This window comes from Numenius arquata, chromosome W (genome assembly GCF_964106895.1).
Source record: "Numenius arquata chromosome W, bNumArq3.hap1.1, whole genome shotgun sequence".
Classification (NCBI taxonomy): Eukaryota; Metazoa; Chordata; class Aves; order Charadriiformes; family Scolopacidae; genus Numenius; species Numenius arquata.
In genome coordinates, this window is record NC_133615.1 from 28,517,254 (window position 1) to 28,533,921 (window position 16,668).

The 16,668-nt window shown below is 43.7% G+C and overlaps 1 protein-coding gene across 48 annotated transcripts in view; it reads right to left on the reverse strand.

Moving 5' to 3' along the window:
* Window positions 1-719: 719 nt before the first annotated feature.
* Window positions 720-16,668, reverse strand: part of LOC141476573 (CUGBP Elav-like family member 4) — an 800,950-nt gene continuing 785,001 nt past the window's right edge. For all 48 annotated transcript variants that reach the window (XM_074165334.1, XM_074165331.1, XM_074165308.1 and 45 more), the window contains one exon: window positions 720-847. In XM_074165334.1, the coding sequence (XP_074021435.1) occupies window positions 720-847 (128 nt within the window). The remainder of the gene's footprint in view (window positions 848-16,668) is intronic.

A 16,668-nucleotide genomic window follows, 5' to 3' on the forward strand; every position in this document is an offset into this window, starting at 1 on the left:
TTCTTAATGCACTTTATGTTGTCTTCAGTGCAGCACCTCTTTCAAAGACATTTTGATCTCATTCCTTAATTCTCAGTGGAAATGATACTGCTCTGAAGACCAGTTTTTCAAAGACATTTGAAATACCAGAGAAAAATTATATTATAAATATATATAAAATATATATATATATTCATAGTTATTATGCTGTGATGAAATTAGATACAGACTATACCACATGAAAAATGAAGAATGCTTTGAAATGTTTGCAACACAGAGCAATTGAGACAGACACTATCCCAGTCCAGTCATCTGGGATTAAACTGCAGCCTGGTCCCATCTCTTTATTGCAGATTTTCTTCAGCCACCAGAAATGCTCTCTTTAGTTGAGCAAGGGGAATCAGGACAGCTGCTGGCTCTCCTCTAGTGACCAGGAAGACTTTCTAGAGATGCAGGATGCCCCTGGGTTGGGGAACTTGGCTCATCCCTCATCAAGCACCCTTCCACCTCTTTTTCTAGAGACGCACACACAAATGGTTCCTGGTTTATGTGTGGATGCATATCTGTGCTGTGTGGCTCTAGCCAGAGGCCTAAGTGAAAAAGGCAGAAGCTAGAGAGTCACAGAGCTGAATCTTTTTGAGGGTGTACAACACAAAGAGAGGCTGCAACCACAGCTGACACCCCCTTCCCCATGCATTTACCTGTGCTAGTGCTTTGTATCAAGTGGTTCCCACAACTCTTCAGTAGGGACGACTAGCATCCTTTGGCCTCTTCAGCTGCACCTTCAGCCTCTTCATGCCAATCTGGAAGCCATTCATAGCCTGGATAGCAGCTTGGGCACTGGCAGGATTGTCAAAACTCACAAAACCTGTCAAAACACGAGGCAAGACAGGGGGCTTAATGAGCTGAAGGGGACCAAGGCACATACATGCAACGACCACTGAGAATGAACATGGGGAAGGGGGTGAGGGCAGTGGAAGGGAGGGAGTAAGCAGGTAGGAGATTGGGCAGATAGAAGGGAGAGTGAGGAGAGGATGGTTGCCAATGGGGGACGAAGGGTAGGAGGGGTTGTTACAGATCAGTGTCCCAGGATGCAGTGCCTGGTCTGAGTGCCAGTTTGGACACAAGATTATGTGAAGCGCAGGGATCCAAATGCTGGTGCCACAGCACCAGCACACACAAGATTTGGGTCCTTTGAGCTGGATCTCAGCAGACGTGATGCACGGTCTCAAGGCACCCTGTCTTGCTCTTTTTCCCTTCATCATGACTTGGGTAAATCTCTAGACCCTCCTTCACTCACCAGCATAACCTTTCCTTTGCCTTCCAATATTCATGATGAAGGGAACCTGATATACTTATTGCTACTTTCTTATTATGGCAATATAAATAAAATGTGAATTTAATAAGTTCTCCATTATGGTATTCATTGGCATGAATAGTTTGATTGTTGGCCATATAAGCCATATGAGGAGCTTTATTAACTGGCAATTAATGCAGACTTTCTGTTGATTCTGCAGTTGAGAAAGATGAACACTAGTGCTTTCCTAACATGGCTTCCATACGTAGTTTCATACCTTGCCAGCAAATCATCCAATCAGCCATGGAGATCATCCAGCAGTAAAAACACCTATAGTGACTGAATATTGTATTTACAGGCCACCGAAAATGACATTATTTGTCTCAATGGAAGACTTGTCCTCTGGGGATTAGAAGAGCCAAGATAGGTTAGAACTACACAGGATGCAATGCATCTCATGCATTCAGCTTTGGGAAGGGTTTTTGGTGTGGTTTTTTTTTTTTTCTTTCTTTCTTTTTTTTTTTTTTTTAATGTTAGCTCCAGGTAAAGGCCTCATTTGTCCAGACTGTATATGACTTTAGCTGGAGTGACCATGGGTCTGAGATATTAGTGAGGTGGGGGACCATCACATTGTGTAAGAATTGCCTCTGATGCCATAAATGTCCCTGTGTGCCAGCAACATTTCTGAGCACAAACCCTGGGTAAGACTAGCCTGGGCCAGCCTGTGCTCCAGACAAAGCCATCTGTCTTCCCACCCCTGCAAAGCTCTGGCAGCACAAATCAACCTTAGGAACCCAGTGTCTCTCAACAGACAGGCTGAAATGAAGAGACAGTTTGAGAGCCCTTCAAAAAGCTTATGCTAAACATTTGCTGCCAGGTATACACTTGCTCCTGGCAACAGCGCCAGGCATAGCTCACAGCCTTGGACTGCACTGTGAATGCATTCAGCAGCACCTCTTCCCTGGTCTAGTTCCTCCTTGAAAACAAGCCTCACAGATGACACAGGGTGGCTTGTATTTGAAAAAGACAGGCATATACATGCACGTATATGCAAGCACACCTTCTCACTCTTGCATTAAAACTGTACTACCTGCCTTTGGCTAATAGCATAAGTTTATGAGAGGTGATAAAACCTATGGTCTTAGCCTCAAAGTGAGACAACAGGTTAAATGAGTATGGCAGATGTGTTTTTAAGAGAGAGGCCCATGAAATAAACAGGCATCCCTCTTTGGCCTCTCCTCTTGAAGACAAGGCTCCAAGTAACTGGCTGTCCATGCAGTTTTCCTGCCAACAACGTGGACAAGGAGGTACCAACACTGCAGCTCTGAAGATGTGAGAAAAAGTGTTGCTCAAGCCTCACAGCAGTCATCAATCTCTAGACAGAAAACTGGAGAGTTATGTATGGTGAGTAATGAGCTAGGGTATTATTCAATGGCAATGGATCTGCTTTTGCAATCACTTATTAGCCAGTAAGTACCTGGTAATGTTCCCAGTTTACATTTGACTAGTTGAATAATCTATCAGTCAACAAGGTCCTATGATTTGATCTCAGCAAAGAAACAAACTAAACACCTCCTGATTTCACCCGAGCTGATTCAGTCTTTAAATACTGCTGGAAGCGCCCTTGGAAATGTTTCACTTGAGCTTCAACTTGAAATTTGCTGCCTAGCTACCTCACATCTTTGAATATAGGGTGTAGTGAAATCTAGTTCTTTTAAAAATCACCTCTGGACTGCTAATACTCCTGTCCAAGACCCATTAGCTACATCTATAACAGTAAAATAAAACTGTGCCAGGGAAGTTCAAAGAAACTGGAACCCAATCATCTGTACCACTGGATTTTTAGAAAAGTCCTTGACATAATTTTGTCTTGTGCCTAACTCCAAACAATTCCTGGACAAAGTCTGAGTATTAGCACAGAACAGAACTGCTTTCAGTAATTAGCTTGGATGTGGTCATGATATTCTAGAAAGTAAGAAAATTTAATAGTTTGGGTGTGGGCCATTCTGTGCCAGCTGGCCCCAGTGCTATGGGAGAGTGCCAGGTATGTTTACTAATATATATACAGGTACCAAATATCAAAGGTGAATTGGATGCAGCTGGATAATTGCTTATATCATGTCTTTAGAGAACCTAGCTTGTCTGTAAACTTTGACTTCTACTCTTATAACTGGTCCTGTTGCAATATACCTCCTACTGACTAAATGTGCACATCTAGAGTGTGTCTACATGTGCATTCATTTGTGAGAAAATCACCTTGGGATCCTAAAATAATCAGTGGAGGTCTAGCCAATATAGTCAATGGAGTGTAGGACACAATTTCTCTCTTTTTCCAGGACACTCCTAGCTGTTCTCAAATGAATCAAGTTCCACTGGCTGCGTAGCAGGGACCAGTGCTGACTGAAACAAAGGCAGACCCCTCACTTAAATCAAGGTACCTCTATTGTGGGATTTACCTGGTTCCGCAGTTGGGACTGACATCTCAAGGTAAGATGCTGTTAACTGGCTAGTGCCTGGGTGAGTCACTCCCCAAAGTGATGTTAATTGCTGAATCAAACTACTAATGCATGCAAACCCCACCAGACCTGGTGATAAGCCCTGGTGCTGGGATGCTGATACAGTTGTACCTCTGCAAGAACCTTGCCTTTAGATAAGCTCACAAAGCTACACTAGTTTTTATCATCACTTTGCTTTTGAGATGGAATTCTAAGGCCATTTCCTCATTCTGTGAAAAGCTGTAAATAATTCCACATTTTAACAAATGGGACTAATAAATCATAGAATCATAGAATCATAGAAACATCCAGGTTGGAAAAGACCCTTGGGATCATCGAGTCCAACCATCTACCCTACACTACAAAGTTCTCCCCTATACCATATCCCCCAACACCACATCTAAACGTCTCTTAAACACATCCAGGGATGGTGACTCAACCACCTCCCTGGGCAGCCTATTCCAATGCCCGACCACTCTTTCTGTGAAAAATTCTTTCCTAATGTTCAGTCTAAACCTACCCTGCTGGAGCTTGAAGCCATTCCCTCTCGTTCTGTCATTAATTACCTGTGCGAAGAGACCAGCACCAACCTCTCTACAGTGTCCTTTCAAGTAGTTGTAGAGAGTGATGAGGTCTCCCCTCAGCCTCCTCTTCCTCATACTAAACAGTCCCAGCTCCTTCAACCGCTCTTCATATGATTTGTTTTCCAGGCCCTTCACCAGCTTCGTTGCCCTCCTCTGCACTCGCTCCAGCACCTCGATATCTCTCTTGTATTGAGGTGCCCAAAACTGGACACAATACTCGAGGTGTGGCCTCACCAGTGCTGAGTACAGGGGCACAATCACCTCCCTACTTCTGCTGGTCACGCTATTTCTAATACAAGCCAGGATGCCATTGGCTTTCTTGGCCACCTGGGCACACTGCCGGCTCATATTCAGCCGCTTGTCAATTAGAACCCCCAGGTCTCTTTCTTCCAGGCAGCTTTCCAGCCACACTTCCCCAAGCCTGTAGCAATGCACGGGGTTGTTGTGGCCCAAGTGCAGAACCTGGCACTTGCCCTTGTTGAAACTCATGCCATTGATTTTGGCCCAATGATCCAATCTATCTAGGTCTCTCTGTAGAGCTTCCCTATCCTCCTGGGAATCAACACTCCTGCTTAACTTGGTGTCATCTGCAAACTTGCTGATGATACACCCTATGTCTTTGTCAAGATCATCAATAAAGACATTAAACAGAAATGGTCCTAACACTGAGCCCTGAGGCACACCACTTGTGACCGGCCGCCAGCTGGATTTAAATCCATTGAGCACCACTCTTTGGGACCTTCCAGTCAGCCATTGCTTGACCCAGCGGATCGTATGCTCATCCAGGCCATGTGAAGCCAGTTTTTCCACAAGAATTGTATGGGGGACAGTATCAAATGCTTTTCGAAAGTCCAGGTATACAATATCAACAGCCTTTCCCTCGTCCAATAATCTGGTTATCTTGTCATAGAAGGAGATCAGGTTCGTCTGGCAGGACCTGCCTTCTATAAACCCATGCTGACTAGGCCTGATCCCCTGGTTGCCCATTATGTGGGTTTTGATGGCACTCAAGATGACCTGCTCCATGACCTTCCCTGGTATCGAGGTTAGACTGACAGGTCTATAGTTTCCTGGATCCTCCTTTTTGCCTTTCTTGTAGATGGGTGTTACATTTGCCACCCTCCAGTCCATTGGGACCTCCCCAGTTAGCCATGACTTCCTGTAAATGATGGAAAGCGGTTTGGCGAGCACGTCTGCCAACTCTTTCAGCACTCTTGGGTGTAGCCCATCTGGTCCCATAGACTTGTGTGCATCCAAGCGGCGTAGCAGGTCACTGATCTCTTCCTCTTTAATTGTGATGCCCTCGTTCTGCTTCCCCTCCCTGTCCCCTAGCTCATGAGGCTGGGTGTCCAGGGAACAGCTAGTTCCACTGCTAAAGACTGAGGCAAAGTAGGCATTGAGCACCTCAGCCTTTTCCTCGTCCTTGGTGACTATGTTTCCCTCTGCATCCAATAAAGGAGGGAGATTTTCCCTAACCGTCCTTTTGTTGTTAATGAATTTATAGAAACATTTTTTATTATCCTTAACAGCTGTAGCTAGGTTGAGCTCTAGCTGCGCTTTGGCTCTCCTAATTTTCTCCCTGCATAGCTTCACTACCTCTTTATAGTTTTCGTGAGAGGCCTGCCCCCTCTTCCAAAGGTCGTAGACTCTCTTTTTGCTTTTGAGATCCAGCAAGAGATCTCTATTTAGCCAGGCTGGCCTTCTACCCCGCCTACTTGTTTTTCGGCACACGGGGACAGCCTGTTCCTGTGCCTTTAAGACTTCTTTCTTGAAGTATGTCCATCCTTCCTGGACTCCCGTATCCTTAAGGGCATCCTCCCAAGGGATTTTGTCTAGCAGTCTTCTGAACAGGTCAAAGTTTGCCCTCCGGAAGTCTAAGGTGGCAGTTTTGGTAACCCTTCTCCTTGTTTCTCCAAGGATAGAGAACTCAATCATCTCATGATCACTGTGCCCTAGACGGCCTCCAACCTTTACTTCCCCCACAAGTTCTTCCCTGTTCACAAGGAGCAGGTCTAGGAGGGCACTTTCCCTGGTCGGCTCACTTACCAGCTGCATGAGGAAGTTATCCTCCACACATTCCAGGAACCTCCTGGACTGTTCCCTGTCTGCCGTGTTGTATTCCCAGCAGATAGTGGCTGGAGAGCTGCCTGGCAGAAAAGGACCTGGGGGTGTTGGTCGACTGTCGGCTGAACATGAGCCAGCAGTGTGCCCAGGTGGCCAAAAAGGCCAACAGCATCCTGGCCTGTATCAAGAACAGTGTGGTGAGTAGGACCCGAGAGGTGATCGTCCCCCTGTACTCGGCACTGGTGAGACCCCACCTCGAGTACTGTGTCCAGTTTTGGGCCCCCTACCACAGGAAAGACATTGAGGTGCTGGAGCAGGTCCAGAGAAGGGCAACGAAGCTGGTGAGGGGTCTGGAGCACAAGTCTTATGAGGAGAGGCTGAGGGAGCTGGGGTTGTTCAGTCTGGGGAAGAGGAGACTGAGGGGAGACCTTATCGCTCTCTACAACTACCTGAAAGGAGGCTGTAGAGAGGCAGGGGTCGGTCTCTTCTCCCAAGTTACAGATGATAGGACAAGAGGTAATGGCCTCAAGGTATGCCAGGGGAAGTTCAGGTTAGATATTAGGAAATATTTCTTTACTGAAAGGGTTATCAGGCATTGGAATGGGCTGCCCAGGGAGATGGTTGAGGCACCATCCCTGGAGGTATTCAAGAGAGGAGTTGACATGGTGCTCGGGGATATGGATTAGTGTTGGGTGGTGTGGTGGTGTGTGTGTGTTGTGTGTGGTGTGTTGTGTGTGTGTGGTGGGTTTTTTGTGTTTTTTTTTTTTTTCATTGGTTGGACTAGATGATCTTAAAGGGTCCCTTCCAACCTAGGCGATTCTGTGATTCTGTGATATCAGGGAGGTTAAAGTCCCCCACAAGAACAGTGGCAAATGACTGAGATATTTCTCCCAGTTGCTTATAGAAGGCTTCATCCACCTCACTGCTTTGGTTGGGAGGTCTATAGCAGACTCCCACAGCGATATCACCTTTATTTGCCCTTATCCTAATCCAAACACTCTCGACCCTGTTATCACTATACTTAATTTCTGAGCTCTCATAGCATTCACTAACATACACAGCCACTCCGCCACCTCTCCTTTCCTGTCTATCCCTCCTGAAGAGCTTGTAGCCTTCGATTGTGGCACTCCAGTCATGTGAGGCATCCCACCACGTTTCTGTGATAGCCACTATGTCATAGTTTTCCTGGTGCATCATGGCTTCAAGCTCCCCCTGTTTGTTGTTCATACTGCGTGCATTGGTATAGATGCACTTCAGACGAGCTAATGGTTTCAACATCTTTTTGTGAGTGTGGGCCCCATTTCCTACCAGGCCCCTCTCAGGTGTTTCCATAATTTCTAGGTGTCTATCACTTCTCTGAAATGAATTGGTAGAGTAAGAGTCCTTGCTAGTCCACCATCCCTCAAGCCCTGGCGTGTTTCCCTTGAGTTTAGTCCTAACAGGCCCAGTTATCCCCCCCTCCCCCCTCATATCTAGTTTAAAGCCCTGTTAACGAGTCCTGCTAATTCCTGTCCCAAAATTCTTTTCCCCCTCTGGGACAGGCGCATCCCACCTGCCACCAGCATGCCAGGTGTCTCATATGGCAACCTATGATTAAAAAACCCAAAGCCCTGCTGATAACACCAGTCCCGAAGCCACGAATTGACCTGCCTGTCTCTTCCTATTAATTTCCTCATTCATGGTTGCCACTGATGGGATAGAGGAGAACACAACTTGCATTCCCGATCCCTTAAGCACCCTTCCCAAGGCTTTAAAATCTCTTTTAATTGATTTTGGGCTCCTTCTTCCCACATCATCACTGCCCACCTGAAATACTAACAGGGGGTAATAATCAGAAGGGTTGACTAGAGTAGGAACTTTGTCCAACACATCCCTGACCCATGCCCCAGGAAGGCAGCAGACTTCCCCGTGAAGCGGGTCAGGACGGCATATTGGTCCCTCTGCCCCCTTCAATAGAGAGTCACCCACAACGATGACCCTTCTGCTTTTCCTTTTGGAACTAGTTGTGATGCCAGGTCTACGGTGACTTGGTCTTTCTGGCACTTCCTGCCTAAATGTACCACCCTCCTCTCCAACAGCCAGTTCCTCCTGCGAGATTCCATACCGGTTCTGCAGGGGTAACTGGGGAGGTGGAAGGGGGAGGGAGGGGATTTGCCTGCTTCCCTGAGCAGGGACCTGTTTCCATTCCCCCTCTTCTCTGAGATCCCCTTCTACTGCCAGGTGAGGAGTGGGGAGAGGGTCCTCTGGTGTGTGTGAGGCCTCAACATGTTCCCTTACTCTCAGGGAGCGGGCCCACCAGTCGATCTCCCTCTCGCACTCCCTGATAGTCCTCAACCTTTCCACTTCCTCCTTCAGCTCAACCACCAGGCTGAGGAGATCATTCACCTGTTCACATCTGACACAGGTGTTGTCCCCACTCCCCTCCATGGCAAGGGCCAGGCCCCGGCACTCCCTGCAGCCAGAGGCCTGGACACCCACATGTTTGTGTGGGGCCTCTGTCTGGGTGCCCACAGCTTTCTTAACAATAGCCTTTGACCTAGTTCTAACCATAGCTGGATGTATGCAAGCAAGAGACAGTGGAAGGGTCAGTTGGAATGAACGCACTAGTCGTCTGACTACTATAAGGAATTGAACTCACCTTGTACAATGGCAGAGGCTCAGGACCCAGCCATACAAGTTACCGCCACGTGAGGCGCCAACCAGGACACACACCCAAGCACTGGTTTCTGCTCGGTGGGCAGAGGCTAGCCTCTGCCCTCCCTGGGGGTCCTTATAAGCTGGCAGTGTGATGAACGGCGGGAGGCGCTGGCTCCGCCCAGTCTTAGTCAGCAGCCCGCCCACCGGCTGTCAGCCCCCAGCACGAGGAGGAGGCTTTGCCCGGCGTCAAAAAAGCCCCAAAAAGAGCTTTCCGTCGGCCTTTTTAGCTACAGATCCCCTCTCCCAGCGCAGTCTTACCTGCCCTGGAGCCGGTCTCCGTCGCAGTGAGACGGAGAGATAAGAGAGATCAGAAGTGCATTTGCTCACTATATTTCATTTAGACCAGTTAATGAAGCTGGGAATTGTACTCTCTTGCTATTGGTATTAGGTGCCTACAGATTTGGACCAGATTTGGATTGTTTATTTTTTTCTCCTTAGTTGTCCTGATATCCACTGCTGTAATATAAAAATCTCCACTGGCTAGCAGCTGGAGAGGGAGGGCTGGGGAGAGAGAAGGAGGAGGGCAAATGCCAATAATTGTGCATTTTCCTTGTGAGCACATCTTTGGGACAGAGCAGCTAATTCCTCTAGCTTCATTTGACTGTTTTAGTTTCAGGGGGCTTGGTATGCTCAGAAGTTGTTGGTGCATTCAGCTCTCCCACTTCCTGTTATTTATGTGTAGTTGTATTTCATATTGTTGAGGGTATTTGGACGGACTCCAAAAAGAAGAAAAGCTATGGCTTATCCTGAGAGTTGAGATGTCATAGGGATAAGGGATAGGCAGATAGACAAGCAGACAAGCTGTGTTAACAATATCATATCCCTTTCTCTTTTCAGGTCACATGCCTACTGGTAGATTACAAGACTTTTTTGCTGTTGTGGTTACGTGTACTATTGGCAGTTAACCATCTTTGTTTCTCCATGTCAATGTCAGCAGTGTTCATGGTGCTATGCCAAGTTTAAACATGTATGACTATGAACAGAATGTATGTACTGGGAAAATAGCTTAAATACTTGCTTTCTGAATGGATTTAATGTTTGAGCCCATGACTATAGGGCTCAAAGCATGATGACAGTACTATGGTTGCTCAAGAAGCTATATGTTTTGAACACCACCCCTGCATTATCATCTACATTCTTGAAGGACAAAAGAGAAAGGGAGAGGTTAAAAAGCTTGAAGCTGTTTCTGTGCATCAGTTAATTAATAATCAGAGAAATATATGTTCTGGTCTGAAGATGGCTGGTAGGAGGACAGGATTTTGTGATGAATCTATTTTATGGGGGGATGTTGGTTTTTTTCTTCTTTCTCCCCCCCCCTCCGGGATTATGTAAAAAGGCTGTTCTGATAAAAGATTTGTCAAGGCAACAAACAATGAAGAAATCTGCTAGGACTGCAGCTCAGGGCATCTAATCTTCCTGATTCTGCACAGCATCTTCCAGGGCGGTACTGATGTTGGAGTCCATGTCTTCTCCCGACCTGCTTTTTTCCTGTGTGACTGTGTACATCTGTGCGGGCAGAAACTGGGGTAGCATCTTGGAGGGTACTTTGGTTTCTCCCCATTTCTTCCACAGAAAGACTTGGTAGTGGGGCATACTGAGGGAGCTTCATGCTCTTCTCATGATGCCAGCATGATCTCCAATGGCTTTATGTAACTGATATTACTCAAGGTCTGTTTTTCTGTTTTAATCAGCTGAGACAATAAAGAAGGGAATTAGCAATCTATCTCAGAGTGAATTTGAAGACTGTTTTGCAACTGTAAACTTTTCATTCACAGTGAGTAGCGTCTCTGCATCACCATGAATTAGTTTGTGCACTAAGTGCAGTCCTGAATGAGCACATCGTTAGATTCCCATGGATCCCTAAGTGGGATTTCTGAGTTTTCTGTTTTTCTTTGCATGTTGCAAAGAGAATTAGCAGTTAATGTGCATAATAGCCTTTTGATGATCTGCTACCAGGTTGGAATAACATGTTGCCTCTCTTCAGCATCCTCTTGATGGAACCCAATGCTTGGTAATACACTGAGCATCCCCCAAATCAGAAGTCAAGACCATAGTGAATGACAGGTCCAGATGCAAGCTTTTGATCCGGACTCCTGAACTGGGGGCAGATGGTCCTACAGCAGGTCCACTCATGTAACTAGGTTGGTCTCAGGTAACGGAAAGGAAAAGAGAAACCTCAAAGCAACAAATATTTAACTTGTCTTAAAACTAAGAAGAGTTATTTGAGCTATATTCCAGATGCTTGCTGCACAAAACTACCATCTCAGAGATGCTTAGCTTTCTTAGTCCAGAGATACATTTTTCTGGTTCTGGCTGTCAATGTATTTGTATCAGTGCCATGAGGGATCTTTCTTGGCACTTCTTGTTCCTCCAGTTATGAAAGTCACTAGCTAAGGAAAGGACCTCATTCTTCTGAACTTTTCCCTCTTGTCATTCAACCTATGTTCATCTCACTAGAGGGAAATGAGAATAAGAGAAGAGCAAGAATCTGCCTCTCAGCATGCGGAAGGCAAATTCCCTTGCGGTGAAAGAGAAGAAATGTTGTGCATGTGAGCTGGGTACTAGCACAGGAGAAGTCTATGCCCCTTGCTTCCTTTGCGTCCAAAGTGCTGCTACCCAGGACATAAGAGGGGGCCTCGGCCAGACTACTAAAATGGAGGAAGCTGCAGAAAGCACCGGCAATTGGTTAGACTAGAGGAAGCATTTGAGTTAGTAATTAAGGAATTAGGTATTCATATGACTGGTTATTGATATAACTGTCCCCTTAGCGCATGGCTTCCTTGCTTTTGTTGCTAACCAGAGAAGGGTGAGATCTAGGAATGTCAGGGAGGCACTTTCTGCTGGGAAGGAAACGATAAGGAGTTCAAATCACAGGAGTCTTCTCCTCTATGGGAAGGGTGCTGGGGAGGAGCTCCCGTCCTCCTCCCCCGATCAGGACCTGACCGCCTACACTGCACTTCCCTGCTACTTCAGTCCATTTCATTCCTAAGACTGCTCAGTTTCTCTTTCTCCATGTTTATTAGTCTTATCAGATAATGGAGGTTTTCCTTTAATTGCCTTGAAAGATCTTTACCTTGCTATGTTCTTTATGCAATGTACTAGCTGCTGTCTTACAATTTTTTAGTGCTGTAAAGAATTTCAGGATACAATCTGTATGTAAGTAGCTCTATAATGCATGTGTGCATTGGAAGGTATTGTACTGTAAGGTGATTTATTAGTACTGGAATACTCAATAAAGGAGTATGAAGATCAAGGGGATAGCACTTCAGCTTCAGTTTTCTGGTGTCTAAAAGGGTTAGATGACTTTTTGGAATATTTAACCTTTCACTGATATTTAATCATGTCCGAGTAAGATCCATCTATCCATCCCATCCATCCATCCATCCATCCATCCATCCATCCATTTATTTTGTAATGTATGAACAGTCAGTAACTAACAACTATGCTAAACAGTTACTATTAAATATTTCACATCTGTGGAACCTCAGAATATTCAAAGAATTGGCTCAGAAATTTGCCGAACCATTAAAGTTCATTTTAGAAATTTTAGAAATTTCTGGAAAATTAGAAAACCTTCAATGTATTCCAGAAAAATAAATAAATTCTTAATTTTAAAGGATGTAAACTAGATGACCTGGTAAACTTAGTCAATCTTTCATAAGCGTAAGTAAAATTATGAAAAGTTTTATATGAGATGATATGGCAAAGAATTAAAACGTATACAATTAATGTCAATCATCATGGTTTCATGGAAAATAGCATCTATCAAATAAACCTGATTGCATGAAATTGCAAGTTTGATTAATAAAGTAATTTTTTATAGAGTATACTTAAACTTTTCTAGCATATTTGAGAGAGCCCTTATTTATAGAAATGAAAGCAACCCATGTATCAAACTTCTTAAAAATTGTATAATAGATCACCAAAAAATTGTAAATTGTGACTTACAGTATTGAGGAGTTTCTAGTAGGCTCCTCCAGGAGCATGCTGAAAGCTCTGTGCTATTCAGTTTCTCTAACATTACCTGGAAGACATCTAAAATAATTACTGGTAAAATTTGCCAATCCTACACAAATGGTGAAGTGGTAAATAATGATAGAAGTAAGTCATGTTGACCTGGGTCACTGCATAGGCTGGACTCAGTTAAAGAGTGTTCATTTTAATCCAACCAAATGCAAAATTAAGTATCCAGAGGAAAAAGCGAGTCACTCATAAAAAGGGGAAATCTTCACTAGATAACAGTGCTTCTAAGAACATGGATGTCATGATAACAGGCAAATACATGAGCTCTCAGCATTATATTGAAATACTGAAAGTCACAAGACTTTCAATACAGTCTTGGGATGAAGCCAGTCACAGAGACTTCCTCTATAAGTAGGAAGGCAATGTTACCTCTGAGTATGGCTCAGGAAAGATCCTTACTGGAATTCTGCAATTAGTTCTGTTGATTTCTCTACAAAAAATAAGTTTTAAGAATTATTCAGAAATACAAGAATAATTCTAAGTCTGAAAAAGTAATGAAAGTTGCCACAGTTTATTGAGGAGAAGGTTAAACAGTCTTCTGACCATAGTCTATAAATAATTTCTGATAAAATGTGGTTTTTTAATATAGAAAAGTTTGATGATTTCTTCTGAATGGAAGCACAGGTTTGACAAATTTAAAATGGAAATAAGACACTGAGTCTGCATTTTTTAAATAGTGAAGGTAATTAACTATTTTGGAACATTTTGTTTAGCAATAGGGGTGGAGCACCTATTACATGAAATCTCGATGAAGAGATTTTCTAAAAGGTATGCTATGATTCTAGCAGAAAGTTTGAACCTGTCACATGAGCTGAGGTATCTCAGAATTCAGTCCAAAGGATCAGAATGGTCCCTTCTGATACTGCATATCTGTCTGTCTGTCCATTATTCATTTCACATTTCAGATATTTAGAAAATCAGTTCTTGCCTACTAATCTGTCATGGACTGTGGTAACAGTCATAATAGAGGGGACAACTGATGTTAATGCCTTATAATAAATGGCCCCAAACTGTGAGCTGCAGACCACTGAGACAGCTGACTGGTACCCGTTCTTTATCTTGCTTCCAGCTGAGAGAAACTGAACAGATGGGAAGGGGAGATTGGATATTCTCCAGATACTGCCTCAAAGAAGCAGTATCTTTTCTGAAGAAGGTTAAGGGCTGCAGGTGCTGACCCTGAATATGGTGATTCAAACCAAAAAGGAATTTTCTTCCTATGATTCTTCTCTTTCACAGTCTGTTTTGATTTTTTTTTCGTATAGAAATTACTGTCATGACTCACATTGAAAGCACAAGGTTAATATTCAAGATTAGACTAGAATTTGTACAGTTTAAATTACTACATGGTCAGATCTGGGGTTTTGACTCATACATACATCTGGAACCAGGGCTCCTAATCAGGACCAACTTTTAGAATAAAATAAAAAAACAAGAATAAGCAAAAATCTGATACAGAAAACCACAACAGATTTCTCATCCTAAGAATGGAGCTAACTCTAAAAACTTCTCTTTTTCCTAAAAACAGAGCTTGTCTAAAGAATGAGCAACTATTTGTCTGATGCTGTGGACTGTGGGTTTACCCATTCTGCGAAGTAGGAGTTGAAGTCATTCAATGAATGGATGGAAGAAGTGAAGGATTCAGGCTTCAGCCATTCTTTGGAGGCCCCATGAATTAAATATTGGACCAGTATATACACGTCTGCTGTGAACAAGAAGCATTGCGGTTCTTCTAAAACAAGAATAATGTTCCAACCCAGCTGATGATGATCTTCCTCAGAAGGAACAAACTAGCTAGTGAGGAATCATCCATAGAATAAGTGAATGGTATTTGGTCTTTTTTTGAATGATGATTAGAACTGAAGCAATTTCCTAACTGCTTTCAGAAATGGAAGGAACTCTTCTTGACTTGCTTTCTGAGCCTTCCTTGTAAATGTTTGATTTCATGATGTATGGGGTTTATGGGGAAAGTAAACAGATGGAAAAAGCAGATGAACTTTTGAGGAGACAAGTTCTTCTGCCAGTGTAAAACCAGAAGCAAAGAATGAGCTTAGTGTAGGTTTTACACAAATTATGAGTGGGATCTAAGTAGGTGCTCAGTTAAAGATGCACTGAGAGTGTTGCTGAATCACGATGAAGGTTGTTTTAACATTTGTTTTGTTGGAGTTGTACAATATAAACAAGATGGAAATAACTACTGAAGCTTCCACCAGCCATATCACAATCCATTTCTTATCTTAATCTTAATTTCTTTGCTCCCAAATTCTCTCTTGGATCCCACTCAATTTGTGGGTTCTTGGTAAAGAAGCCGTGTATGAACACTGAAATCACCAGTCATCCTTCTTGGTCTATAAGAGCCAAGCATCATAAAATGCGACCTTCCTTTTGATAATATGTCATAGTGGGGAAGTGAATTCCTTCCTGGGCTAATCAAAAAAAAAAAGGAAAACTGATCAGGAAGGTGCACTGTGAATTGTACTAGTGACTACTGACTATTTTTAATCAGTTCTCTCATGTCCCAGGGAGTCTCTGAAATAGATCCATTCTTGGTGTGGCAACGTACAGAATCTCCCCACCTTGCTCCTGCTGATCATTACTTAGATGGACAACTAACCGTCTCTCCTCTTTATGTCGTTGCACACCTGATACCTCATTATGGATAGGTTGGGGCAACCCAATAGGTATAGAAAGACTTGAAGCTTCTCTTGTGGGACAGTCTGGAAGTTTCTGTTCATAAGCCAGAAGTAGCGATGAATAGTTTTTGGCCATGCTTTTCAAACCAATACTTTACTTTCTATGGAGGCCACTGTGTGTTAACCAGCTAACAAAACTAAAAGTGAAATCAACAGGAAAAAACCCTCCTCATACACAGTGAGTCATTTGGAAAAAAAAAAAAGAAAAGAGAAAATCTCTTAATATCTACACCAGGAGATTGTGAACTGGCACTGAACTGTACTGGGTACCAAGAGGAGAAAGGAAAGAGTTATACAAGTATATTTTAAGCTAGAAGATAACATACTGTTCCAGATCCAACCAGCTGTTACATCTGTAGTCCTTTCAGTGTCAATGTAAGACCTCTGTGTTTTCAACTACCCACAATGGACAGGGAAATGATCAGCTGGCTTCTTTTGTCATCAACATCAATAGGAATGAAACAACTTCATATTATAGCGTAGATGCTGATAAATTCCTGTGGGTCTGCCAGCAGAGCATTCACCATTAATGGGCTTCAAAAGAGTATCCTGAATCCTGGAGAACTTTGTGAAGAGCATTCTGTAGTCCCTCAGAAGAGTTACATTCAGTATATGGGACTTGAATCATATCATAGATTGACTAAAGCCTGATCTAATTCTGGCTTCTGGGGCCCCTGCCCAATGAGCCGTCTGAACTCTTGATCGACCCTTCGGTGGGAGATGGAAAAACATGCTTATATTTTAATTACTGAAATAAGGGGAGTAGAAATATAGCTGGAAAACCCATTGATGAAAATGCCTTTGATTAGAAAACCTGAGAAAGGCAGGATGGTTATTGA